Source organism: Dictyostelium discoideum, assembly GCF_000004695.1.
Source record: "Dictyostelium discoideum AX4 chromosome 2 chromosome, whole genome shotgun sequence".
Classification (NCBI taxonomy): Eukaryota; Evosea; class Eumycetozoa; order Dictyosteliales; family Dictyosteliaceae; genus Dictyostelium; species Dictyostelium discoideum.
The window spans coordinates 4,392,898-4,417,479 of record NC_007088.5 but is presented as its reverse complement, the minus strand read 5'-3'; the positions used below and the strand labels follow the sequence as shown (position 1 = coordinate 4,417,479).

Genomic DNA, 24,582 nt, shown 5'->3' with positions numbered 1-24,582 from the left:
TTTTAAAAAAAAAAAAAAAAAAAAGTAGATTGTGATGGCTTTTTTAAAATTAATGATGAAGCGTATCTGGATATTTTAAAAAAATCTTTTTTTTTTTTAGAAATTTAAAAATAATTAAATTTTAATTTTCTAATTTTATTTTTTTTTTTTTTTGTTTTTTTTCTCGAATAAAGGAATTATTGTTCTCAACTGTAATAAATATCATTATATTTTTCAATTTCAATAAAATTATAAAATTAAAATTATCCATTGTAAAATTATAAAACTATAAATTAGATCCAAATTTTTTTGTTTTTTTCAATTTCAAATTAAAACATTCATTTCCAAAACAAAAAAAAAAAAAAATAAATAAAATATATAAAATAAATAAATAAATTAAATATATAAAATGTTATTAAAATTAATTTTAATTCTTTGCTTTTTAGTAACCCTTTCATTAGTAAGTTAATAAATAAATAAATAAAAAATAAAAAAATAAAATAAATAATTAAATAAATAATTAATAATAATATTAAAATTTTTTTTTTAGAGTGTAAAAGTTGATTCAGCAGATCCAGCATTATTCACACAAGGACCAACTATTGCTAGTGGTGGTACAGGTAATACTGGCGCAAATCCATGCTATGGACATGATGATGAAGATGGTTCAAAAGATCCAGCAATGTTTACACAAGGTCCAGTTTCAAGTGGAAGCGGTAGTGGTAGCGGTGGTTATTGCCCACATCACAAAAATCGTGCTCAAGAAGGTGGTAAAAAAGATACAACCAAAGAACAACCAAAAGAAAACAATAATAATAAAAATTTAGGTCGTCATTCATCAAGTGGTTCAGGTTCAGGTTCAGGTTCAGGTTGTGGTGTTACCGGTGATACTGGTACAGGTTCAGGCAGAACTACCGCTCCAGTTAATGATGGTGTTACATACAAATCCTCAAATGTTAAAGAAACTGAACAATACAGAGGTGGTGCTGGTAGAGGTAAACATAACCAAGCTACTGAAGAAAATGTTCAAGACTGTGGTGAAATCACTGGTTGGTAATCACTCACAAACCTTAAAAAAAAAAAAAAAAAAAAAAAACAATTTAAGTTTTAAATATATTTTTTGAACGATTAATAAAGATATAATTTTAAAATATTAAATTCAAATAAAAAAAAAAAAAAAAAAAAAAAAAAAAATTAATATTAAAACCTACCAGTTTGGTATTTTATTTATTTTATTTTATTTATTAATTTATTTTTATTGTTTTTCTTTTTTTTAATCTGTAAATAATTTCTTTATTAAATTAAGATAATAATTTGATTTAGCTTTAATAGAGTTAATATAATCTGGATCAGTTCCTTTCTTTAAAGATTCAGTTGCTTCTTGTAATAAATCATTCCTATTATATTGTTTATTAAATAAAAATAAAACATCATCATCATTTTTAGAAAGAGTTTTTGATAAAGCATAATATAGTGAAGATATTCTACCACGTGGATTAATTTCAATTGCTTCAATTAATAATTGTTGTTTATTCATTGATCTACCATCGTTTAAAGTTACTTTTTCATTTTGTAAATAATTTGATAAATGATATAGGTAGATTGAAGTTTGTTCTAAATCTGATTCAATTTGAATTGATTTCAATAAAAGTTCAATTCTATTTAAACCAGTAACTTTACATTTCTCTTGATTTGATTTTAAAAGATTTGATAATTCATAATATGATTTTGAAAAATTTGGATCATTTTGAATTATTAATGATAAAATATCTTTTTTTGTTTTATTAAATTCAATATCACCACTAGCACTACTAGCACTACCACTAGCACTACTACCACTACCACTAGCACTACTATTTTCATTTGGATCATTTTTATTTTTATTTTCATTATCATTATCATTATCAATCATTTCTAATGATAAATAATACCAAGCATTAGAATTTTTTAAATTTAAAGTACCATTTGGATTTTCAGATTCCAAAGCTTTAACAAATAATTGTTTTCTTGAATAAACCTTTATGACTTCAGAAGTTTGATGTTTAATTGAAGTTGAAGGAATTTTTAAATCATGTAATAACATACCCAATTCTAAATAAGCTTTTGAGAATTTTGGATCAATTGTAATACACCAATTAAAAAACTTAGAAGAAAGTTCTTTTAAGTCAAGTTCTTTTAAATGTAAACCAAATTGATAGAAAGCATTTGTATTACGAGGATAATTAACTAATTCTAAATATAACAATTGATGTTTCTCTAAAACAGAACCATCATTTAATTTAACTGTTAGCTTTCCATTTTTTATTGATGATAAGTATTCAAATAATGAATAATAAGCTAATTTTCTATTTGGTTCTAATTCAATTGTTTTTAATATTAAATCAAGTTTACCCCATTCTTTATCACCACCATTACTACTACCACTACCATCACCATTACCACTAACAACAACATCATTATTAATAATTACAGTTTCTTCATGATTTAATTGTTCTGATAAATTAAAATAATTATCCGGATTTGTTGGATCTAATTTCAAATTTTTAATAATATTCTTCTTTAAAATTTCTTTTGATTTTTTTAATAATTCACCATAACGATTAATTTTATTATTTAATAATGTAATTTTATCTTTACCTTTAATTTTTTCATTTTCATAATATTCAATTAATTTATTAAATGCAAATATTGAAATATTATAATATGAATTATCTTTTGGAGGATTTGGATTTAATAGTAGTAAAAGAATGATACCTTCTTTTGTCATTGGTTCACCATTAATTTTAACGATTTCATCATGATTTAATAATTGAATTAATTTTTCAACTATTTCTTTTGATTTTAAAGTTAATTGAAATTTCAAATTAATTTCTAACGCTCTAATTAATAAATCAACATTATTTAATTCTGTACCTTTTATTTCAATAGTTTGAGATCTATTTTCTAAAAATTCACTTGCTGTATAATAATAATCTGATAATAATAATTGATTTGAATCTTGGTTGATTTTATCTAACTGATTTGAAATTGTGAATTTAATTAAATTTAGTCTATTTAAATAAAGAGTTTCTTTACTATTATTATTTTTATTATTTAAAAATTGAGAATAAACAATTAAATTAACAGTTTCAAAATTATTATTTAAACTTTTTGATAAATGGTAATAGAAAATAGGATTTGTTGGGAAATTTTTAATTGCATCTAATATTACAGAGGATGAAGTAATCACTTGACCAATTGTTTTATTTGTGAGTGAATGATGACCTTGATCTAAACATTCGATCAAATCTAACCAAGTTTGGTCAATTATATAATCAGTATCTGAACTATCCTTATTTTCAAGATATGCCATCAATGCTAATTGTTTAATTGATAATGATTGACCATCAAGTAACCGAAATTCTTTCATAGGTTTATTGCTATTATTATTATTATTGTTGTTGTTGTTCATGAAATAAATGATTTGAGAAATTGCAACTGGATGAGCTTTCTTTAAATCTAAAACTTTTTGAAGTATTGATAATTTATTAACTTGTTTCCATTGATTTTTTGAAATTGGTAATGAAATTTTATCATTGACAAAATCATTTAAATGATTAGCTATCTTTAATAATGATTCAAAATGTTTATTATCATTATAAAATTCTTTAATTAATAAATCAATTGGTTTCATTTCTTTTCCATTTAATAATTTAATTGAATCATTATTAAAATCAATATTATTATTAATATAATTATTATTATTAATATCTATATTATTATTATTAATATTAATATTACTATTATTTCCAGTAAATTTAGTAATCATAGAAAGTAAAAAACCCTTATTATTATTATTATTATTATTATTATTATTATTATTATTATTATTATTATTATTATTATTATTATTATTATTATTATTATTATTATTATTATTATTATTATTTATATTATTATTTATAGTATTATTATTATTATTATTAATAATATTATTATATTTTTTTAATGATTCAAATAATAAATATAAACTATAATGAATATTTTTAAAAGTATCATCTAAATCAATAATTTTTAAGTGTAAATCAATGATGGTCATATCAATTCCATTGATTTTAAAAACTTTTCTACAAAATAATATATCTCCAGTATTATCTTGACTAATTTTAAATAAATAATTTGAATTTTTATTCTTATTAATTTCAATTAACTCATTATAATGATTTGGATTATTTGGTTCCTTTTCAATTGACTTTATGATTGAAGCTTGTTTACTAGCTGAAAAATTAAATGCATTATTAATTACTTGTTGATTCTTTAAATCTTCAATTGTACTATTATTATAAAAATGTTCAATATTTGAATTTGAAATTAATGATGGTGGATTATTAAAATTGTTTGATGTTGTTGTTGGTTTTGTTGTTGGTGTTGTTGTTGTTGTTGTTGTTTTTGTTGCTGTTGTTGAATAGAATTTTAAAATTCTATTATTATTTCCGAGAAATTTACTACTATTATTATTATATGTTGTTAGACTATTATTTAAATAGTTTAATGATATTCTTGGTTTATTTAAATTATTCAAAAAAAATCTTATCATCATGCAACCAGTTGATCAAAGCCGAAATTAAAAAATTAAAAAAAAAAAAAAAAAAAAAAAAAAAAAAAAACAATTTAAAAAAAAAAAAAAAAAAAAAAAAAAGAACAAAACCTAGAAAAAAAAAAAAGATAAAATAAAATCTAATCATTTTCTTTTTTATAACATTTTTAAAAAAAAAAAAAAAAATAAAGAAAAAAAAAAAAAAAAAAAAAAAATTAATAAAATAACTGAAATTACTTTTTGTAATTTTTTTTATTTATTTATTTATTTATTTTCTATTTGTAATTTTTGTAATTATATATATTATTTTATTTTATTTTTTATTTTATAAAATATCATTTTAAAATTTAAATTGGTAATGATTATGAAAGTAATTTCATCTTAATGATAACATGTTTTTAAGATTTAATTAACAAATGGGAGTGTCTAAAGATTTTGTAACCCATAATTGCAACCGCAGAGAGTGAAAGAACTGAACGAACTGAATGTAATTCACCCCATTGAGCTAATAATTGACGAGTATCATCAGCAAAGGTATCAAGTTCTTTGGATTGTAATTTCTTATTAACTGGCATAATGGCTAATAAAGTGAATGGAATAATGGAAAGCATTAAACCACCACTTAGCAACCAACCTAAACCATTACATTGGCAACAATGACGAACTGAATCTTCTGTGGCTTTGACGATTACTTTGTTGATTGTCTTGCAGGATGCCTTTGCAATGGAGCCAAAAGTAAGCAACGAAGCGATACCAGAAACTGCAGCAAGAGAAGATTGTAATGGAGCGGCCTTTTTAAAACTTTCACGCCATTCATTAACTGCAAATTCAGTTGGTAATGTTGAACGAGCTGGATGTTCGACAGTTTGAATATAAATACTAATACCTGCAAACATTGATCCACCAATTAATGCAATACCTTTTAACATTGGTACACAATCTCTTAATCCCCACAATGAATTTCCATGTTCCATCTTTATTTTTTAATTTTTATTTATATATGTAAATATATTTATTAATTAATTTGGTGAAGGTTTTAAATTTCTTTTTTTTTTTTTTTTTTTATAATATATTATAAAATTATTATTAGTAAAATATTTTTTTTAATTTTAACAATAAAAGTATTTAATAAATGTGAATAATAAATGTTTTTTTTTTTTTTTTTTATTTTTTATTTTTTTTTGTTATTATTTTTTTTTTATTTATTATTAAAAAAAAAAAAAAAAAATTAATTAAAAAAAAAAAAATTAAAATAAAAAAATATTAAATTAAACGGAATGTGTAGGGGGTGAACATACCCAAAAATTTTTCTATTGAAACAAATGTATTTTTTATTAAAAAAAAAAAAAAAAAAAATTTTATTTGATTTCCAAAACAATAATAAATACTTTTTTTTATTTTTATTTTTATTTTTATTTTATTTTTTTTATTTGAAATTTGTATTATGACATACAAAATAGGGTTTTTTTTTACATAATTAATTTGTGTATTTTTTCAAAGAAATTTGATTTTTTAAAAAATAAAAAAAAAAAAAAAATTCAATTTCGTGATGAAATTCAAAAGATATTTTGGAGTTAGTGGATGTTGATGATCAGGCAGATTGGTCTTTGCTTAAAAAAAAAAAAAAAAAAAAAAAATATAAAATAAAATAAAAATCATTTCACTATTATCATCACAACATATGAAAATTTCATCGCGTTATTAATCTTTTTTTTTTTTCTTAATTAGTTCTTTTTTTTTTTTTTTTTTTTTTTTCCAATCCTTTTTTTTTTTACTTTAGTTTTTTGTTTTATTTTTTTAAATTAAGTGATTTTTATTATTTGGTAATAAAATAATCATTTTTATTCCCAAATAATAACTGTTTTTTTTTTTTTTTTTTTTTTTTTACTTAATTCTTTAAGAATTTAAACTCATACATCTTCAATAATTTATAAATTGGTATTATTCTAAAAATAAAAGAAATGTCTATATAAAAATAAAAATCTCTATGTTTTTTTTTAAAAAAAAAAAAAAAAAAAAAAAAAAAAAAAAAAAAAAAAAAAATTAAAACCTTCACCAAATTTATACAAAATATATCTAATTTTGTATTTAGATTTTAAAAAAAAAAAAACATGATATATCATTATAATTACGATTAAATAAAAATGAATAAAATTATTGTAACAAGTACACCCCCACACCACACCAACCACCACCCAACAACACATTAATCGTAATATTTTTAGATATATGACATTTTTAAAAAGACTATTTTTAATAAATTTTTATTTTTTTATTTTTAAAAAATTATTCTTTTTTTTCCTTTTATAAAAATGAAATGTTTTTTAAAAATAAATTAATTTATATTTTTAAGATAAATAATAAAATTGCTAGTTTGTTTTTATCAAAAAAAAAAAAAAAATAAAAAAAAAATAAAAATAAAAATAAAAACAAAAAAATAAAAATAAAAAATAAAAATAAACAAAAAATAAATAAATAAATAAACAAAAATAAAAATAAAAATAAAAACAAAAAAAAAAAAAAAAAAAAAAAAAAACAATTCGAATTTTTTTTTTTTTTTTTGATCACATTTTTCCATTGTTTTTTGTTTTTTGTTTTTTTTTTTTTTTTTTAATTTAATTTATTTATTTTATTTTATTTTATTTTTAAAAATATAATAAAAATGAAAATTATTTTTATAATTTTAAGTTTATTATTTTTTATAGGAATAATTAATGGACATAGAAATCATGATTCACCACTTAATAAAGGATTAAAACATAGAGTTCCAGGATTTGATTCAAGACCATCGAGTGATAGAAGAGTGAATCCAAACGATCCACCAGTTCAATGGTTTACCAATAGAGTTGATCATTACGACCCACAAAATAGAAACACATTTAAACAAAAGTTTTATGTGAATGATACTTATTATACACCAGGTTCACCAGTATTCTATATCTTAGGTGGTGAGGGTCCAGTTGGGGCAAGTTATGTCACAGGTCATTTCGTATTCAACCAATACGCCCAAAAATTCAACGCATTATTAGTAGCTATCGAGCATAGATTCTACGGTGACAGTATACCAATGGGTAGTTTATCATTAGAGAATTTAAAATATTTAACCACCCAACAAGCCTTAGCCGACTATGCAGCATTCGTGCCATTCCTCACCCAAAAATACAATACTGGAAGCAGTAAATGGATTAGCTTTGGCGGCAGTTACAGTGGTAATCTCAGTGGTTGGTTAAGATTGAAATACCCTCAACTCATTTCTGCAGCCATTGCAACATCGGCACCTGTTAAAGCGCAATTAGATTTTCCAGAATATTTCGAAGTGGTTTCTCAATCGATCGGTCCAACTTGCAGTGCCATCGTTTCAAACATCACCCAAACTGTGACCACAATGTTAAACAATGGTCAAAATGATCAAGTTCAACAAATGTTTAGTGCATGTGATCCAATAGTTTCAAAATTGGATATTGCAACCTTTATGGAATCCCTCTCGAGTGGTATCACCGAGACAGTGCAATACAATCTCGATAATAATAATTACACATTCACCAATATCACAGCAATGTGCGAAAGATTTGAGCAATCCTCAGATCCAATGAAAGAATTCATTGATTTCAATAATGAGTATAACCAATTCTCAGGTTCACAATGTACATTATCAAGCTATGAAAAATCTATACAATATTTACAATCATCAAATTATAAGAGTGCCAATGCAAGTTCACGTTCTTGGAATTGGCAATGTTGTACTGAATATGGGTATTGGCAAACTGGTTCATCTCAAAATCAACCATTTTCAAGTGCAATCACATTGGAATATTTCACACAAATGTGTACTGATATCTTTGGACCAAAAGGTTTTGTTTATCAACCTGCAATTCAATATATTTTAAATGATTATGGTGGTACAAATATTCAAGCCACAAATGTAATCTATGAAAGAGGTACTATTGATCCATGGTCTGTATTATCGGTTCAATCACCACCAAATAGTGAATCTCAAGTTTTCTTAATCCAAGGTGGAAGTCATTGTTCTGCACTTTATCCACCAAAACCTGATGATTTACCTGGTGTTACTGAAGCTAGAGAAATGGAAATTGCTTTAATTTCTTCAATAGTTTTTAATAATTAAAAAATAAATAATAATAAAATTATTAAAGAAATAAATAATTTAGTAATGATTTTGATAATTTAATTTTAGATATTTTTATTATAATTATAATTATTATTTTTTTTTTTTTATTTTTTTATTTTTTTTTTTAATTTTTTTTTTTTAATTAAAAATGATTTATCTTAAATGATAAGTTGAAGAATAGAGTTGATACAATTGTGGTTTTGTATGAGCTAAAACTTCTGGTTCCATAACATAACAAACAAATAATGATATTGTTGAACTATAAACTACTTCCAAGTTTGTAATGATAACCAAGTAACCAATGAATAAAGCTAATGCACCACCATAGACTGACATATCGAATGGAATTGAAATTAGAGCACCCAAAATTGATAATAAAAGAGATGCAACTAAACCACCGATGGCAATGGTTGTACCAACAAAGTTGTCATTGATAATTGTTGAACCTAAACGATTTTCAAACATTGTAAATGTTGATTTTGCAGAATCACAAAATGATTTGCCATATATGGCGACATGAGTGAATGCATAGGTATTAAAGAATTGTACGATCGATGATAACATTGAAAGGATACAATTAAATATGTAACCGATAATCTTTACAACAACATTTCTATTATTGATCATCATTTGACTAAGGTATCTTAGAGTTTCAATGAGTGAGATGATTAAAGAACCAAAACAAATTGATCCAAATGAAGTGGTTAAAGCTCTTCTAGCGGAGCCAAGTGTTGGATTATGTGGCATACCTACACCGTTTGGACCTGAACAGAAATACCAAGTTGCCAATAAACCACTAACAGTTGTATGTAGGGTATTCTTTATGACATGGAATACCCAATACAATGTGAAAACCAAGTAAATGTTGATACAAGTTTGAATTGCACCAGTGTAAACCATATTGACTCTAGCAAAAGCACTACCCCAAACGATGAACCAAACGAAATTGATAAATATTGAAACGTAACCTGCTCTAATGACTGATGGATATTCTTTAATGATGGCGACTGCATTTGATAATAAAGTGGCAGTGAATGGTATACGTGAACGGCATGAAATGTAGAATAAAATGATAAAGAATGCCATAATTGCAAAGATTATACCCAAGTAAATAGCACCCCAAACGAAAAAGAATACGCAATAACCAATCATTAATCCCATGGCTCCAAAAAAGGAGTATTTAATTAATGATTCTGCATGATTGGCTGCTAACTTTAACCATGCCCAAATGTAAAGAAGTGAAAATACAATTGTAAATGGTAAGATTGCAAATAGGAAACCAAATGAACCACCAGATGTATTATCGTAATAATTACTATCATAGTATGTATAAGGGGTTTTGGCAAATGCTGATGCTGAAACAACTATTAATAAACCAAAATTTAACCCAAATAAAATTGAAAACCAAATATCTTGATATTTTGGTGGTGCAAATTTGGTTTCACCTTCATTATAACTACCAACCATTGTTTGATTATTATTTGGTGGTATACCACCACCACCAACACCACCAATTAATGATTCACGGTCATTTGCTTTATTTAAATTTGTAATTGGTGGTGGTTGTTGTTGTTGTGGGGGAAATGGCATTTGTGCTTGACTATAATATTGTGGTTGTGGTGGTGGTTGTTGATATGTAGGCTGAAATTGTGGTTGGTATCCATATTGTTGTTGTTGTTGTGGTTGCTGTTGTTGTTCTCCATATGGATTATATTGTTGTTGTTGTGGTGGTTGTTGTCCATATGGATTATATTGTGATGGTGGTGATTGTCCATATGGGCTACCAGTGTTGGGTTGCTGTGAATTATCCTCAATTCCCATTGCTAATTTATTTTTATATATATTTTTTTTTTCCTTGTTAAACTATTTTTTTTTGTACATATATTTGCTCAAAAAAAAAAAATAAAAAATAAATGAAATAAAAAATAAAAAAAATAAAGAGTAAAAAAAAAATAAAATAAAAAATTAAATAAAAAAAATAAATAAAAAAAATAAAAAATAAATTAAAAAAAAAAAATAAAAAAAAAATAAAAATAAATTAAAATTTTTTCAAATGAGATCTGTTTCTGACTAAATTTGTCTTGAATTTTCACTTTTTTCAGAAATTATCAATTTTTATCATTCTCTTTTTAATGAGAACCACACATTTTTATGCCCACCTTCTAATTAAAATTTTGATGCAAAGATCTACCATTTTTTTTTTCGAAATAAATTAATTTAAATTAATTATTTTTTTTTAAAAAATTAAATAACAGTACCTAAATTTATTTCTAAAGATGGTAATGGGAAATATTATTAAGAAAAAAAAAAAAATAAAAAAAAAAAAATTGAAATTAATTAAATTAAATTAAAAAAAAAAGAAAAAAAAAATTTAAAATAGAACTTTAAAATTAATAAAAAATACAATAAAATAAAATATTAAATAATAGTTACTGTATCTTTTTTTATTTAAATAAATAATTTTTCTTATATTTTTCTTATTCTTTTTTTTTTTCACTTTTTTTTTTATTTTTTTTAATTTTTTTTTATAATTTTTTTTTTTTTTTTTTATTTAATAAAAAATGAAAAAACAATATATTATAGATTTAATTTTAAAATATGAGTAATAATAAAAAAAAAGAAGAAGAAAAAGAAAAAGAAGAAGAAATAATATTTAAAGAAAATGAAAAAGAATTTTTAAAATCATTAGAAAGAGCAGAACCAATTGGAAAAGGATTAAAATATTTAAAACAATATGAAAAAGAATTATTGGATTCAGGGGAATTAAAGAATATAACTCATAGGGGTAGTAGTAGTGTTTGGTTAGAAGCATTATCATCAATACCGATAAAAGGTAAAATCAATGTATATAGACCAATGGGTGATATAGAATGTAAATTCCTTATTGATAATGGATTTTTACCAGACACTCAACCTTATCAAGCTATAATCGAAGGTTCAAATGGCAGACAATATGCAAATAAATATTTAACTGGTAAAAAATGGACAGACACTAATCCATCAACTATTGTCGAATTCACTTGTCCAATTGAATTAATTGAACATTGTAAATCAATTCAAACAAAGATTGAAGATGGTGCCTTATCAATTGGTCTTGGTTCAAAAGCTGGAAATACTTTACCATTCTTTAATGAATCTTTAAAATCAAATCAAACAACTTTTAGAATTGTAAAAATAAAAAGAGAAATTCCCAAAAAATAAAATTATAAAAAACAATTAATATTTATTTTAATTAATTAAAAAAAATAAAAAAAAAAAAAAAATAAAAAAAAACTTTGATTTTTTTTTTTTTTTTTTTTTTTTGTAAAAAACAATTTCACATCTTTTTTTTTGATTTTTTATTTTTGTTAGTCAACAATACAATGTCAACAGAAAAGAAAGAAGATGATATCATTTTAGATGAAGATGATGATTATTCAGATGAAGATGATGAAAATAAGAAAGTAAAATCAGCCGATAATTTATTGTATAAATAGTATGGGTTTTTTTTTATTAAAAAAAAAAAAAAAAAAAAAAAAAGAAAAAAAAAAAAAAAAAAAAAAAATATTAATATGTTTATACAAATTTATAGTTCAGTTGATATTGATTATAAAAAAGAACAATATGCAAAATTTATTATGAACTCATTAATTGTAGATAAAGAAATTAATTTAAATATATTTAGAGATTTTAAGATAAATAATTCAGTTTTAACAGTGTAAGTAAAAGAAATTTCTTAAAAAAAAAAAAAAAAAAAAAAAAAAAAATTTATATTAATTTATATTATAATGATTTTTATTTTTATTATTATTATTATTATTATTATTATTTTATAGGTTATATGCAGCAAATAGCGCAGATGAATTAAGAAGATCTGTTAATGGTTTTTATGATATGTTGATTATGGCTTCAAGAACTTTAAATTCTTATGGTACTTTTTAACTAGTGCTGATAAAAAGTTTTATAATAATTAAAAAAGTTTTTAGAAAAAAAAAAAAAAAAATTAATAAAGGAATAAAATAGATAATATATACCTATTCATTTAATTTATTTTTTCCCCAATTTGTTTTTATAAAATAGATTTATTATTTATTTATTTATTTATTTATTTATAAATATTAATGTTCATAAATGTGAAAAATAATAATATTAAATATAAATAAATAATAATAATAAATAAATTTAATATCTTTTGGTTTTTTATTTCATTTAATTTTTATTTTTTTTATTTTTTGAAATTTTCCCGCTTTTTTTTTAATAAACCATTCCAAAACAAAAAAAAAAAATAAAAAAAAAAAAACATTTTTTGTAGCACTATATTAACACCACACATATATATATATATATAAATTAACACAATTTGTACCATATTTAGAATTTAAATAAAAAAGAAGAAAAAAAATGCAATCTTCTATGTGGTAATTAGAATTTTTTTATTTTATTTTATTTTTTAATTACTTTAAAGCTAACTCGTTTTTTTTTTTTTTTTTTTTTTTTTTTTTTTTTTAAAAAAAATTAATTAATTTGACATAATATATTATAGGAGTTTCTTACAAAAGAAAGAAGGTGGAGAAATTGAAGATATAGAAAAGAAAATTAGTAATGCACAAGAATTAAATAAACTTAAAACTTCCCCTAAAAAGAAAAGAGAAGCAGTGGTTAAAGAAAAAGTTGAAAAGAAAGAAAAAAAAGAAACAAAACCAAAGAGAAAGAGTTCAAAAAAAAATAAGGAAGAAGAAGAAGAAGAAGAACAAGAAGAACAAGATGGTGAAGAAGAACAAGAAGAAGAAGAAGAATATCAACAACAAGATGAAGAAATTGAAGAAGATATAAATGGTGAAGAAGAAATGGAATTAGATGAAAATGAAAAAGAAAAGAATAAAAAGAAAAAACAATCATTAAAAACTAAAGAAAATAAAGAATCAAAATCATCATCTTCTTCAAAGAAAACAATAGAAAATAAAGAAACTAAAAAACCTGAAAAACAATCTTCAAAACAATCAAATAATTTGAAAAGATTAAAAAGAAAGAAAATGGATGACGATGAAGAAGACGAAGAAGATGAAAATAAAACTGATGATAATGATTTAGATGATATGCTCGATGATGATAGTGATAATGAAAAAGATTCAATTTCTTCAAAAGATAAAGAGTATAAAGAAAAAGTTTTAAAAGATAAAGAGAAAAAAGAAAAAGAAAAGAAAGAAAAAGAGTTAAAAGAAAAAGAATCAAAGGAAAAAGAAAAGAAAGAAAAAGAAAAAAAAGAAAAAGAAGAAAAAGATAAAAAAGAAAAGGAATTAAAAGAAAAGGAATTAAAAGAAAAGGAATTAAAAGATAAAAAAGAAAAGGAGCTAAAAGAAAAAGAAAAAGAACTCAAAGATAAAGAGAAAAAAGAAAAAGAGTTAAAAGAAAAAGAGAAAAAAGAAAAGGAAGAAAAGGAAAAGGAGAAAAAAGAGAAAAAAGAAAAAGAATTGAAAGAAAAAGAAGAAAAAGAGAAAAAAGAAAAGGAATTAAAAGAAAAGGAATTAAAAGAAAAGGAATTAAAAGAAAAGGAATTAAAAGAAAAGGAATTAACTTCACCAAAAAAAGAAACTATTGATATTTCAGATTTATTTAAAAGAGCAAATGCTGAAGCTAAATCGTCAGTACCAACCTCAACATCTAAAAACAGTAAAACTAATAAAAAACAAAAAGTTGATCATAAACCAACAGCAACAACAAAAAAACCATCACCTGTACTTGAAGCAAAGCAAAGCACCACAACCACCACCACCACAACTACTACCTCTACCGCCACAACTATTTCTTCAAAATCAATTTCAAGTCCATCTAAAAAAGAAGAAAAAGAAGTAATAACTTCAAAAAAACAAGTTGAAGCAACAAAAGTAGAAGTTAAAAAAGAAAAAGAAAAAGAAAAAGAAAAAGAAAAAGAAGATGATGAGGAAGAAGAGGAAGAAGAAGAAGATGATGATGAAAAATTAGAAGATATTGATGAGGAAGAATATGAAGAAGAAGAAGAAGAAGATGAAGAGGGAATTAGTGAAAATGAAGAAGAAGAAGAAAAGAAAAGTACACAAATTAAAAGTAAATTTATTAAAAAAGTACCAATTTCAAAAAAGAAAGGTAATGCAAAAACTATTCAAGCTGATTTAAAGGTTATTGGAAAATATAGACCAATTGAGGATGCACAATGGAAAAAAGGTGAAGCTGTACCATATATGGTATTAGCAAAAACCTTTGAAATGATGGAATCAACATCATCAAGATTAATTATTATTGAACATTTAGCCAATTTATTTAGATCGATTATGTTATTATCACCAAAGGATTTGGTTATGACAATTTATTTATCAATCAATAAGATTGGTCCATCCTATCAATCTAAAGAGTTGGGTATTGGTGAACATGTTTTAATTAAATCATTAGCAGAGTCCACTGGTAGATCAGTGGATGTTATTAAACAAGAGTTGACAGAGGTTGGTGATTTGGGTATAATTGCACAAAATAGTAGATCCACTCAAACTCTAATGGGTAAACCAACACCATTGACCATTCAATCGGTGTTCAAAACATTTCAACAAATTGCTGATCTCTCTGGCACAGGTGGCCAACAAAAAAAGAAAGATCTTATAAAGAAACTATTGGTATCATGTAAAGATTGTGAAACACTTTATATCATTCGTTCATTGCAAGGTAAGCTTAGAATTGGTCTAGCCGAACGTTCAGTATTGATGGCATTGGCTAAATCCGTATTGGTAACACCACCAATTGATGGTAGCGGTCAACAGATATTTGATATTAGAAAACAAATGAAACAAGAGGAATTTGAAGAACGTTATCAAAATGTTGTATCAAAGGTAACTCGTGCATATAGTCAGTTACCAAATTATGATTTATTTGTACCTCATTTAATTGCTGTGAATGGTATTGATAATATTTTGAGTACATGTTCATTGAAAGTTGGTATTCCAGTGAAACCAATGTTAGCACAACCAACCACTGGTATCAGTCAAATGTTGGATCGTTTCTCTGATATGGAGTTTACTTGTGAATTCAAATATGATGGTGAACGTGCTCAAATCCATCGTTTACCAGATGGTACCACTCATATTTATACCAGAAATTTAGAGGATTACACTCAAAAATATCCAGATATTGTTGCAAATGTTACTAAATTCGTTGGGCCAAATGTGAAATCATTCATTTTAGATTGTGAAGCAGTTGCATTTGATGCTGCAACAAAAAAGATTTTATCATTTCAAGTTTTATCGACTAGAGCAAGAAAAAGTGTACAATTGTCACAAATTAAAGTACCAGTTTGTGTATTTGCTTTCGATTTACTCTATTTGAATGGTCAATCATTAATTGATGAACCATTAATCAAACGTCGTGAACATTTAGTTGAAAATTTCATTGCATCCGATGGTGTATTTGCTTTTGCTAAATATTCAAATATTTCCGACGTAAATGATATTCAATCCTATCTTGAAGAGGCTGTCGAGGGTAATTGTGAAGGTTTAATGGTGAAAACTTTGAAAGAGAAATCAATCTATGAACCATCACGTCGTTCTTACAATTGGTTAAAGATTAAAAAAGATTATATGCAAGGTATGACCGATAGTTTAGATTTGGTACCCATTGGTGCATGGTATGGTAAAGGTAAAAGAACAGGTACTTATGGTGCTTACTTGTTGGCTTGTTATGATGAAAACAATGAAGAATTCCAAACACTCTGTAAGATTGGTACTGGTTTCTCTGATGAACAATTGACTACTTTTACCAGTCAATTGAAACCTCATCTAATTAATCAACCACGTAATCAATTCCGTTTCTCTGATTCAATTAAACCTGATGTTTGGTTCTCTCCAAGTTGTGTTTGGGAGGTATTGGCCGCTGATTTATCAATCTCTCCAGTTCATACAGCTGCATCTGGTATTTTGGATCCAAATAAAGGTATCGCTTTACGTTTCCCACGTTTCATTAGAATTCGTCCTGATAAATCTCCTGAAGATGCAACTAGTTCTGATCAAGTTGTTGATATGTATCAAAATCAAAAAATTAATAGTCAATCTTCAAAAATTAATGAAAAAGATGAAGATTATTAAAAAAAAAAAAATAAAAAATTAAAAAAATTTACATCAATTGTAGAGTGGTCAATTATTTTTGGAATTAAAAAAATTAAAGGAAAAAAAAAAAACATATATATAATAAAAACAGATAAAGATTTTTAAAATTAAAAAATACATAAAGTTTTGGTGTAATTTATTGTGCTATTGTGGTGTGGGTTAAATTCAAAACTTTTTTAATAGAAATTTGTTTTTGTTTTTTGTTGTTCTTATTTGTGCACATCAAAAAGAGGGCACAACAAACAAAAACAACAAATAAGAACAACCAAAAACAAAAACAAATTTCTATAAAAAAGTTTTGAATTAAATAATTCATTTTAATATTGTATCTTTTGGTGAAAAATTACCAATATTAAAATTTTTACAACATTTTAGATTTTAACATTTCAATACTGGTTATTTGTAAATGTAAAAAAAAAAAAATAAAAAAGGTTTTATTTTAATAGGAACTCGAATTTTAAAATTTATAAATTTCGATTTCTCTGATTTAACTTCAATATGTTTGTCTTAAAAGATAATCTTGTAACTCTTTATACTAGGGAGTCTGTTTACCCCTTCTTTTAATATATTTTTTAATATATTAATGGGATTTCTAACCAATTTGTTTGAGTAAGGCCAAACTTTGGTCTTTTTTTTTTTTTTTACCTAAAAGCGGTATAACAAACTTTGGTCTTAAAAAAATAGTCCAGATCCGAACTTCGTAAAGTGGATATTTTGTTAAAATATATCGACATCGGCAGGGTTCGAACCTGCGCCCCCGAAGGGATCTGATTTCTAGTCAGACGCATTAGACCACTTTGCTACGATGTCTTTGATGAAATTTCGATTTTTTAGGAAATGACATGTGTAAAAAAAATCAAAATCAAAATCAAAAAAAATGTGTAATAAAAAAATTTAGCTTTTATCTAAATTATGATTAAATTAAAAAATAGAAAGATAAATTAAAAAATATTTTTTTTTTAAAGATTACAATTGGCCACCTACTATTCATCTTTTCCACTACGTCATCTGTATCGAATCATACTTATATTACATCAACAACATATTAGACAAAAACTAGTAATAAAAAAATAAATATAAACAAACAAATAAAAAAAACAAAATAAATCTTTCCACTTTAAAAAGCACCATAAAGTGGGAACAAACTCAATGGTTTGATTTCTTTGAACTGAATATGAATGTTTAATTGAATAACTTAATGACCCTAAAAAAAGATTTTTTTTTTTTTTTTTCCTTACAACATGGTGATTTTTGGTGGATATTTTAAAATATTTGGAGAAAGTTTACAATATTTTTCAATTTTTTTTTTTTTTTCCTAACAACGTGGCGATTTTTGGTGGATATTTTAAAATATCTCGAGTAAGTTAAAGTATTTTTTATTATTTTTAATTTTTTATTATTTTTTATTGTTTTTAATTTTTTATTATTTTTAAATTTTTTTTTGTTTTTTTTTTTTTTAGTTTTATTTATTTTTTTTTTTTTTTTTTTTAAACCTTTTCGTACTAAAAAATGAAAACATTTTCAATTATTTTATTTTTATTTTATTTTTGTGTTCTTAATTTTAGAAGCTGTGTGATCAGTGAAAGTATTGGCGATAACCAATCTCATTTTATTTATGCATTTCAAATTAATAATGAAACCTATTCAAATCAATATTTTATAGTTATTGATCCATCACAAAATACAGTTGTTAAAAATGTTTCAATTAATGTACCAAATGGATATGTTATAAATGGTATTTTAGGTATTGATCAACTTTCAAATTCTGTAAGTTTTTTAATTTTTTTTTTTTTAAAAAAAAATTTATGATCATAAATAAATTATTAACATAAATAAATTAAAATAATTTTTTTTTTTTTTTTAAAAAAAGATTCTTTTATACTCTATTAATGATCTTTATTCAACAGGTTCTATTCTTTCTTTAAATTTAAATGTATTTATTTATTTATTTATTTATTTATTTATTTATTTATTTATTTATTTATTTATTTATTTTTAGCAGTGAATAAAAAAAAAAATAAAAAAATTTTACTAATTTTATTTTTAAATAGTCAAATGAAATTAGAGTTATTGATTCACCAATGTTGAATTTTAGAGGTATAAATGCAAATCAACCATATGCTTATTCAAATGATGTAGTTTATATGACAATGAAACTTCAAATATTGAACCAGCTGTTAATTGTTTAGCAAAATATGATTTTTCCAAACAAAGTAGTCTTTGTTTTCATTTTGATAATTTTTCAAGTGACCTTTTACCATTACTTGCATATGATCAACAAAATCATTTAATGTATATAGCCTTTTCACCATTATCTTTGAGTCAAACCAATTTAATGGTAATTGATACTAGTGGTTCTATATCTGTTGAAAAAAGATTTAACTCTATTAAAGGTTTACAAGATCCATCTAAAAACACAATGTTATTAACTTCACCAAATACTTCAAATTTATATTTAATCCAAATTAGTAAAAATAATGATCTTATGGAAATGTGTCAATTTGATGCCGCCAGTAATAGTTGTAATAATGTTTTCAGTACTAAAATTAATAATAATTTCAAAAATAATAATAATAACAATCAATTTAATCCATTCCAATTAACTTTAGATAAATCTGGTTTAATAATTTCAAATCTTAACAAATCTGATGGTGGTGATATGGTAACTGAAGTTTCAATCATTGATCTTGATACTTTATTACCAATTTCATCATTTACAATTAATAATTATTTTAATTCTTCAAATCCTTCAATTAAATATTACTTTTCATATTTTTAAAAATATTATATATTAAAAATTAATAAATATTAAAAATTAACAAAGTCATATTTTTTATTCATTTTTTTTTTTTTTTTAATCAATTTTTAAGGGGATATGCATGGAAAATAAAAAATAAGAGTAAAAAAAAAAAAGAGGCGACCAACAGACAAGCGCCAACCTTATCAATATAAGCATTTAACAATTTATTTTCTATTTTTTTTTTAATTTGTCTAAATTTTTTCGAATTAATTTTAATAATATTTTGAATCATTGAACGAATATATTGTATATATGTTTGTTGTTTGGAATTAACAAGATTTTCAAGATTTTTTTTTTTTTTTTTTTTTTTTTTAATTTGTTTTATATTAAATAGATTTTTTTATATACCAATGAGAACATATATCCCAATGAGAAGTAACTTATATTTCATTATCCAAAAAAAATATAACAAAAAAAAAAAAAAATAAAAAAAATTTATATTTTTGAAAAAAAAAAAAAATAAAAAATAAAAAAAAAATAAAAAAAAAATTAATAACCTTTCTGATAGTAAGTTTTTTTTTTTTTTTTCAAAAATATTAATTATTTTTTTTAATTTTAAACTTTTATATAATTTTAAAAAAATGTAATTATTTTACATAATTATCATTAAATAAATTAGTGAAATCATTTTTTTTTTTAAAAAAAATATCTTGGTTTGGGATTTCCCAAACTTAAATTTATTTTTTTTTTATTTTTTTTTTATTTTTTTTATTTTTTTATTTTATTTTAACAAAGCGACACCCGATATTTCTATTAAAAGTTTTTTTTTTTTTTTTTTTGTCATTTTTATTTTTATTTTTTCGTATTGTTTTTCTGTCAGTCGCTTAAAAAAAAATTTTATTTTAAATAATTTTTATTTATTTATAAATACAGAAAAAAAAAAAAATAAAATTATAAATATGGAAACTGTTCAATCTATAATTACAGAATGGACTGACCCAAAAAGTTGGGAAAAATTGGTTCAACATAGTTTTAAAGATTCAAATTGGAAAGAATTAATTGATCCAGTTAATTATAAATTTAATTTTGGTGTTACACCATTTTCACAATTTCAAATAATTCCAATTGTTTTAGTTATTTATTTAGTTACAATTTTTTCAATTAAAGTAAATATAAAAATACTATATATATTCATATAATAATTTAATTATTGTAAAATAAATTCTAATTTTATTTTAATTTTTTTTTTTTTTTTTTTTTTTTTTTTTTTAAAAATTAATTATTTAGTTTTTAATGAAAAATAGAAAACCATTTTCTTTAAAATTCATTTCAATTTTACATAATGCAATTTTATGTATTTGGTCATTAATTATGTGTGTTGGTGTTTTATATGAAATTATTAAAAGAGTTTCAAATGAAGGACCATTATTCACAGTTTGTGAAGATCCAAACGGTGGATTTGATAAAGGTGTAACCTATTATTGGTCCTATATATTTTATATTAGTAAATTTTATGAACTTTTAGATACAGTTATTATAGTATTGAAAAAGAAACCATTGATTTTCTTACACGTCTATCATCATTGTATTGTCGTTTGGTTATGTTGGTTCTTTTTTATACAGTGGTTGGAATTTCCAATTATGGGTTGTGTTTTTAAATACATTCGTTCATGTATTCATGTACTATTTCTATTTCCAAACTGGTAGAGGTAAAACAGTTTGGTGGAAAAAATATATTACAATGATTCAAATCCTTCAATTCGTTTGTCTTGGTATCGCTGGTGTACTTCATGTTTATACTATTAATACTATTGGTTGTTTCACTCATTATCCTGCTTTTGCTGCTGCCTATTCAATTAACTTTTCTTTCCTTTTCTTATTCTCTAAATTCTTTGTTAAATCTTATACACCAAAAAATTCTAATAGTAATACTAATATTAAATCAAAGAAAATTGATTAAAAATTAAAAATAAATAAATAAAAAAAATAAAAAAAAAATGTTTAGAAAATATGATAAATCTTAATTTTAATTAAAAATTTAGGAAAATAAAAAAAAATAAAAAATAAAAACTATTATTTTAAATATATGTTAATATCTTTTTTATATTTACTTTTTTTTTTTTTTTTTTTTTAATGGTAAAAAAAAGTGATGGTGATTATGTTTAATATGAGAAAACTTTGAAATTTTCATTGAAATCATTTGATGGCGGAATAAGTAAGATTTTTCAGTTTTGTTTTTCAGTTTTATTTTATTGTTTGTTTTTTTTTTTTTTTTTTTTTTTTTTTTTTTTTTTCCTTTGACATATATGACACTTGATATGTGTTTTTTTGTTTTTTTTATTTTTTAGTTTTTTTTTTTTTTTTTTTTTTTTCAAAAAAAGTTACGCAATATTAATACTTTTTTATTAACCTACATATATATATAAGATGACAGATATTGATTCATTTAATTTAGATTTATCAATTATTACATTAATAATCTCATTAATATCAGTAATTATTTCAATTTTAGTAGTTATATATGAAATTTTCGAAAGAAAATCACAAGAGAAATTATACCTCTTAAATTTATATGGTGATGATGAATACAGAAAAGATTTTAGAATAATTTTAAATTTTATTAAACAGAAAAAACCATTTAATAATAATAATAATAATAATAATAATAATAATAATAATAATAATAATAATAATAATAATAATAATAATGAAATTAATAATAATAATGAAATTAATGAAATAATTAATAATGATGATGATGAAATTAATAATGATAATGATGATTCATGTATAATATCAATAAAATATAATTATAAAAAAGGTTCACCAATTTTATCAAATAATAATTTAAATCATAATGAAATGATTATATTTAAAGAAGATAATTTAATTAAAAAAGCTCAATTTTTTAATGATTTAATATCAATTTATGATAGTGATATAATATTAAATGAAATCGATTGTTCAGATGGTTTAAGTCATTTCAATATGTTGGATAGTGCAATTAGAAGACGTTGGTTTTATATATTGAATCAATTTAAAATTGATAGTAGTAAAGAAATGGCAAAATTAGTAACTGATAAATTTTGGGTAGTCGCTTTCTTTGTCGTAAATACTTATCATGCAAATAAAAATAAAAAACATGAAATACCTGTTAAAAATTATATTGAAAATAAATATAAAAAAACAATTTATTATGATAATTTTTATCAAAATAATTTAAATAATAATAATAATAATATTAATAACAATAATATTAATATTAATAATAAACCAACAACTGTAAATATAAATTAAATTAGTTTTATAATAAATAGTAAATAGTAATCACTAGTGTATATATAAAAAAAAATAAAAAAATAAAATAAATAAAAATATAAAAAAATGGATATCCTATGAAATTATTTTTTAACTTTTTTTTTTTATTTTCCTTTTTTTTCAATTAATTTTAAAATAGTTTTGTTGAAATTTTCACCATTTTCTTTTAATAAAAAGATAAATCCAGATGATTATAAAATAAAAAAAAGTATGTATTAAAATAGTTTAATTGGACCGACTTTTAAAATGATTGCAAATCTAGATTCAATTCTCAAGAATATTATTTTTTTTTTTTTTTTAAATTTTCTACAAACACAAATAATTTAAAATTGTCAAAAAAAAAAAAAATTTCCAAATAATTTGCAATCTAACACACACAAAAAAAAAAACAACTTAATTTTGTTGATATAACGCAGTATCAATATATTTTCACATTCCACACTGTTTTAGAATTGGAGCGGTTTTTATTTTTTTTATTTTTTTTTTTTTTTTTATTTTTTTTTTTATTTTTTTTTTTATTTTTTTTTATATTATTTTTTTTAATTTTTTTTTTTTTTTTTTTTTTGAATACTTTATAAAATTAAAAAAAAATAAAAAAAATTTATACAAATAATAATAATAACAATAACAATAATAATAATAGTTTTTTAAAACACATAAACCAATAACTTAAAAAAAACTAATATATAATAATTATTAATTTCATTAAAATTTTAATTGAAAAAAATAAAAAAAATAAAAAAAATAAAAAAAATAAAAAAAATTATTAAACACCAATTAATTTATATATAATAATAATAATAGTAATAATAATATAATGAAAGGAATAATTAAATTTATTATAATAATAATATTATTATTAAATATTTTTAATATAGCGAATTCAGAAAAAGATAATATAAATTCAATAATACAAAATAATCATAATAAATTATTAAAAAACAATAATGATAATGACGTAATTAAAAAAGAAGAAGAAGAAAAAGAAAAAAGTAGTGAAGAATTATTATTATTAGATGATTTTAAAATAACCAGAGGTAAAACACCAAATGGTGAAACAATTGATTTTGACGATAGTGAAGATGCTAGTAATTATCAAGAGAATGGATGTAAAATAATAGAAACTTGTAGAGAATGTTTAGAATCTGAAAAGAATGAACCATATTGTTCAACTAATCATAGAATTAAAATGTTTTGTGAAGATAATGAATCAATACGATTTATTTCTTGTAAAATTTTAAATAATAAAAAAACTAAAAATAATAATTATTATAATAACAAAAATCATAATATTGATGGTATAAATAATAATAATAATAATAATCCTAAAATTGAAAAAACTTCCGCAATTAATATAATATATTTTGAAGTAATTATTATAATCGAAAAAAAAAAAAAAAAAAAAAAAAAAAAAAAAAAAAAAATATTAATATTAATATTAATATTTCCTTATTCCAAAAAAAAAAAAAAAATAATAATAATAATAAAAATTTAGGTTGTAGTTTTAGTAGTATTTGTTTTTTCAATTTATTTTGTTAAAGAAAGAAAAAGAATAAGTTCATTACAAAATAATGAAAGGTTGGCAAAACAGTTAAATAAAGTTTAATAAATAAAATAAAATAAAAAAAAAAAAAGAAAGAAAGAAAGAAAGGTTTTTGTATGTTGTAAAAAAAATTTTTTATTTTTTATTTTTTTTTTTTATTTTTTTTTTTTTCCAATTCCCAATTTTTCAATT

At 21.8% G+C, this 24,582-nt stretch overlaps 13 protein-coding genes and 1 non-coding gene across 14 annotated transcripts; 9 read left to right on the top strand and 5 right to left on the bottom strand.

Moving 5' to 3' along the window:
• Positions 1-388: 388 nt before the first annotated feature.
• Positions 389-1,036, top strand: DDB_G0274485 (hypothetical protein; the record flags this gene model as incomplete). The annotated part of the gene is made up of 2 exons (XM_639039.1): positions 389-439; positions 530-1,036. 2 exons carry the CDS (start codon positions 389-391, stop codon positions 1,034-1,036), a joined length of 558 nt encoding a protein of 185 aa, XP_644131.1.
• A 216-nt stretch (positions 1,037-1,252) lies between these two features.
• On the bottom strand, positions 1,253-4,703 carry DDB_G0274907 (hypothetical protein; the record flags this gene model as incomplete). Its single annotated transcript, XM_639038.1, has 2 exons — positions 1,253-4,490; positions 4,627-4,703. The coding sequence occupies 2 exons, from the start codon at positions 4,701-4,703 to the stop codon at positions 1,253-1,255; spliced, it is 3,315 nt and encodes a 1,104-aa protein (XP_644130.1).
• Positions 4,704-4,953: 250 nt separating this feature from the next.
• Positions 4,954-5,529, bottom strand: DDB_G0274661 (hypothetical protein; the record flags this gene model as incomplete). The annotated part of the gene is made up of 1 exon (XM_639037.1): positions 4,954-5,529. The coding sequence occupies one exon, from the start codon at positions 5,527-5,529 to the stop codon at positions 4,954-4,956; it is 576 nt and encodes a 191-aa protein (XP_644129.1).
• Positions 5,530-7,217: 1,688 nt separating this feature from the next.
• On the top strand, positions 7,218-8,681 carry DDB_G0274663 (hypothetical protein; the record flags this gene model as incomplete). The annotated part of the gene is made up of 1 exon (XM_639036.1): positions 7,218-8,681. The coding sequence occupies one exon, from the start codon at positions 7,218-7,220 to the stop codon at positions 8,679-8,681; it is 1,464 nt and encodes a 487-aa protein (XP_644128.1).
• A 156-nt stretch (positions 8,682-8,837) lies between these two features.
• Positions 8,838-10,505, bottom strand: DDB_G0274487 (hypothetical protein; the record flags this gene model as incomplete). Its single annotated transcript, XM_639035.1, has 1 exon — positions 8,838-10,505. One exon carries the CDS (start codon positions 10,503-10,505, stop codon positions 8,838-8,840), a length of 1,668 nt encoding a protein of 555 aa, XP_644127.1.
• A 777-nt stretch (positions 10,506-11,282) lies between these two features.
• Positions 11,283-11,885, top strand: DDB_G0274489 (hypothetical protein; the record flags this gene model as incomplete). The annotated part of the gene is made up of 1 exon (XM_639034.1): positions 11,283-11,885. One exon carries the CDS (start codon positions 11,283-11,285, stop codon positions 11,883-11,885), a length of 603 nt encoding a protein of 200 aa, XP_644126.1.
• Positions 11,886-12,046: 161 nt separating this feature from the next.
• On the top strand, positions 12,047-12,605 carry DDB_G0274491 (hypothetical protein; the record flags this gene model as incomplete). The annotated part of the gene is made up of 3 exons (XM_639033.1): positions 12,047-12,159; positions 12,256-12,381; positions 12,500-12,605. The coding sequence occupies 3 exons, from the start codon at positions 12,047-12,049 to the stop codon at positions 12,603-12,605; spliced, it is 345 nt and encodes a 114-aa protein (XP_644125.1).
• A 459-nt stretch (positions 12,606-13,064) lies between these two features.
• Positions 13,065-16,768, top strand: lig1 (DNA ligase I; the record flags this gene model as incomplete). Its single annotated transcript, XM_639032.1, has 2 exons — positions 13,065-13,081; positions 13,207-16,768. 2 exons carry the CDS (start codon positions 13,065-13,067, stop codon positions 16,766-16,768), a joined length of 3,579 nt encoding a protein of 1,192 aa, XP_644124.1.
• Positions 16,769-17,517: 749 nt separating this feature from the next.
• On the bottom strand, positions 17,518-17,599 carry tRNA-Ser-AGA-2. Its single transcript has one exon. It is a non-coding gene; the product is annotated as a tRNA-Ser (tRNA).
• Positions 17,600-17,666: 67 nt separating this feature from the next.
• Positions 17,667-19,568, top strand: DDB_G0274665 (hypothetical protein; the record flags this gene model as incomplete). The annotated part of the gene is made up of 6 exons (XM_639031.1): positions 17,667-17,670; positions 17,755-17,848; positions 18,358-18,556; positions 18,660-18,722; positions 18,841-18,965; positions 19,004-19,568. 6 exons carry the CDS (start codon positions 17,667-17,669, stop codon positions 19,566-19,568), a joined length of 1,050 nt encoding a protein of 349 aa, XP_644123.1.
• Positions 19,569-19,647: 79 nt separating this feature from the next.
• On the bottom strand, positions 19,648-20,217 carry DDB_G0274667 (hypothetical protein; the record flags this gene model as incomplete). Its single annotated transcript, XM_639030.1, has 3 exons — positions 19,648-19,780; positions 20,087-20,149; positions 20,186-20,217. 3 exons carry the CDS (start codon positions 20,215-20,217, stop codon positions 19,648-19,650), a joined length of 228 nt encoding a protein of 75 aa, XP_644122.1.
• Positions 20,218-20,488: 271 nt separating this feature from the next.
• On the top strand, positions 20,489-21,489 carry DDB_G0274669 (hypothetical protein; the record flags this gene model as incomplete). The annotated part of the gene is made up of 3 exons (XM_639029.1): positions 20,489-20,695; positions 20,817-21,114; positions 21,239-21,489. 3 exons carry the CDS (start codon positions 20,489-20,491, stop codon positions 21,487-21,489), a joined length of 756 nt encoding a protein of 251 aa, XP_644121.1.
• Positions 21,490-21,956: 467 nt separating this feature from the next.
• On the top strand, positions 21,957-22,826 carry DDB_G0274905 (hypothetical protein; the record flags this gene model as incomplete). Its single annotated transcript, XM_639028.1, has 1 exon — positions 21,957-22,826. The coding sequence occupies one exon, from the start codon at positions 21,957-21,959 to the stop codon at positions 22,824-22,826; it is 870 nt and encodes a 289-aa protein (XP_644120.1).
• Positions 22,827-23,664: 838 nt separating this feature from the next.
• Positions 23,665-24,453, top strand: DDB_G0274903 (hypothetical protein; the record flags this gene model as incomplete). Its single annotated transcript, XM_639027.1, has 2 exons — positions 23,665-24,216; positions 24,343-24,453. The coding sequence occupies 2 exons, from the start codon at positions 23,665-23,667 to the stop codon at positions 24,451-24,453; spliced, it is 663 nt and encodes a 220-aa protein (XP_644119.1).
• Between the last annotated feature and the right edge of the window lie 129 nt (positions 24,454-24,582).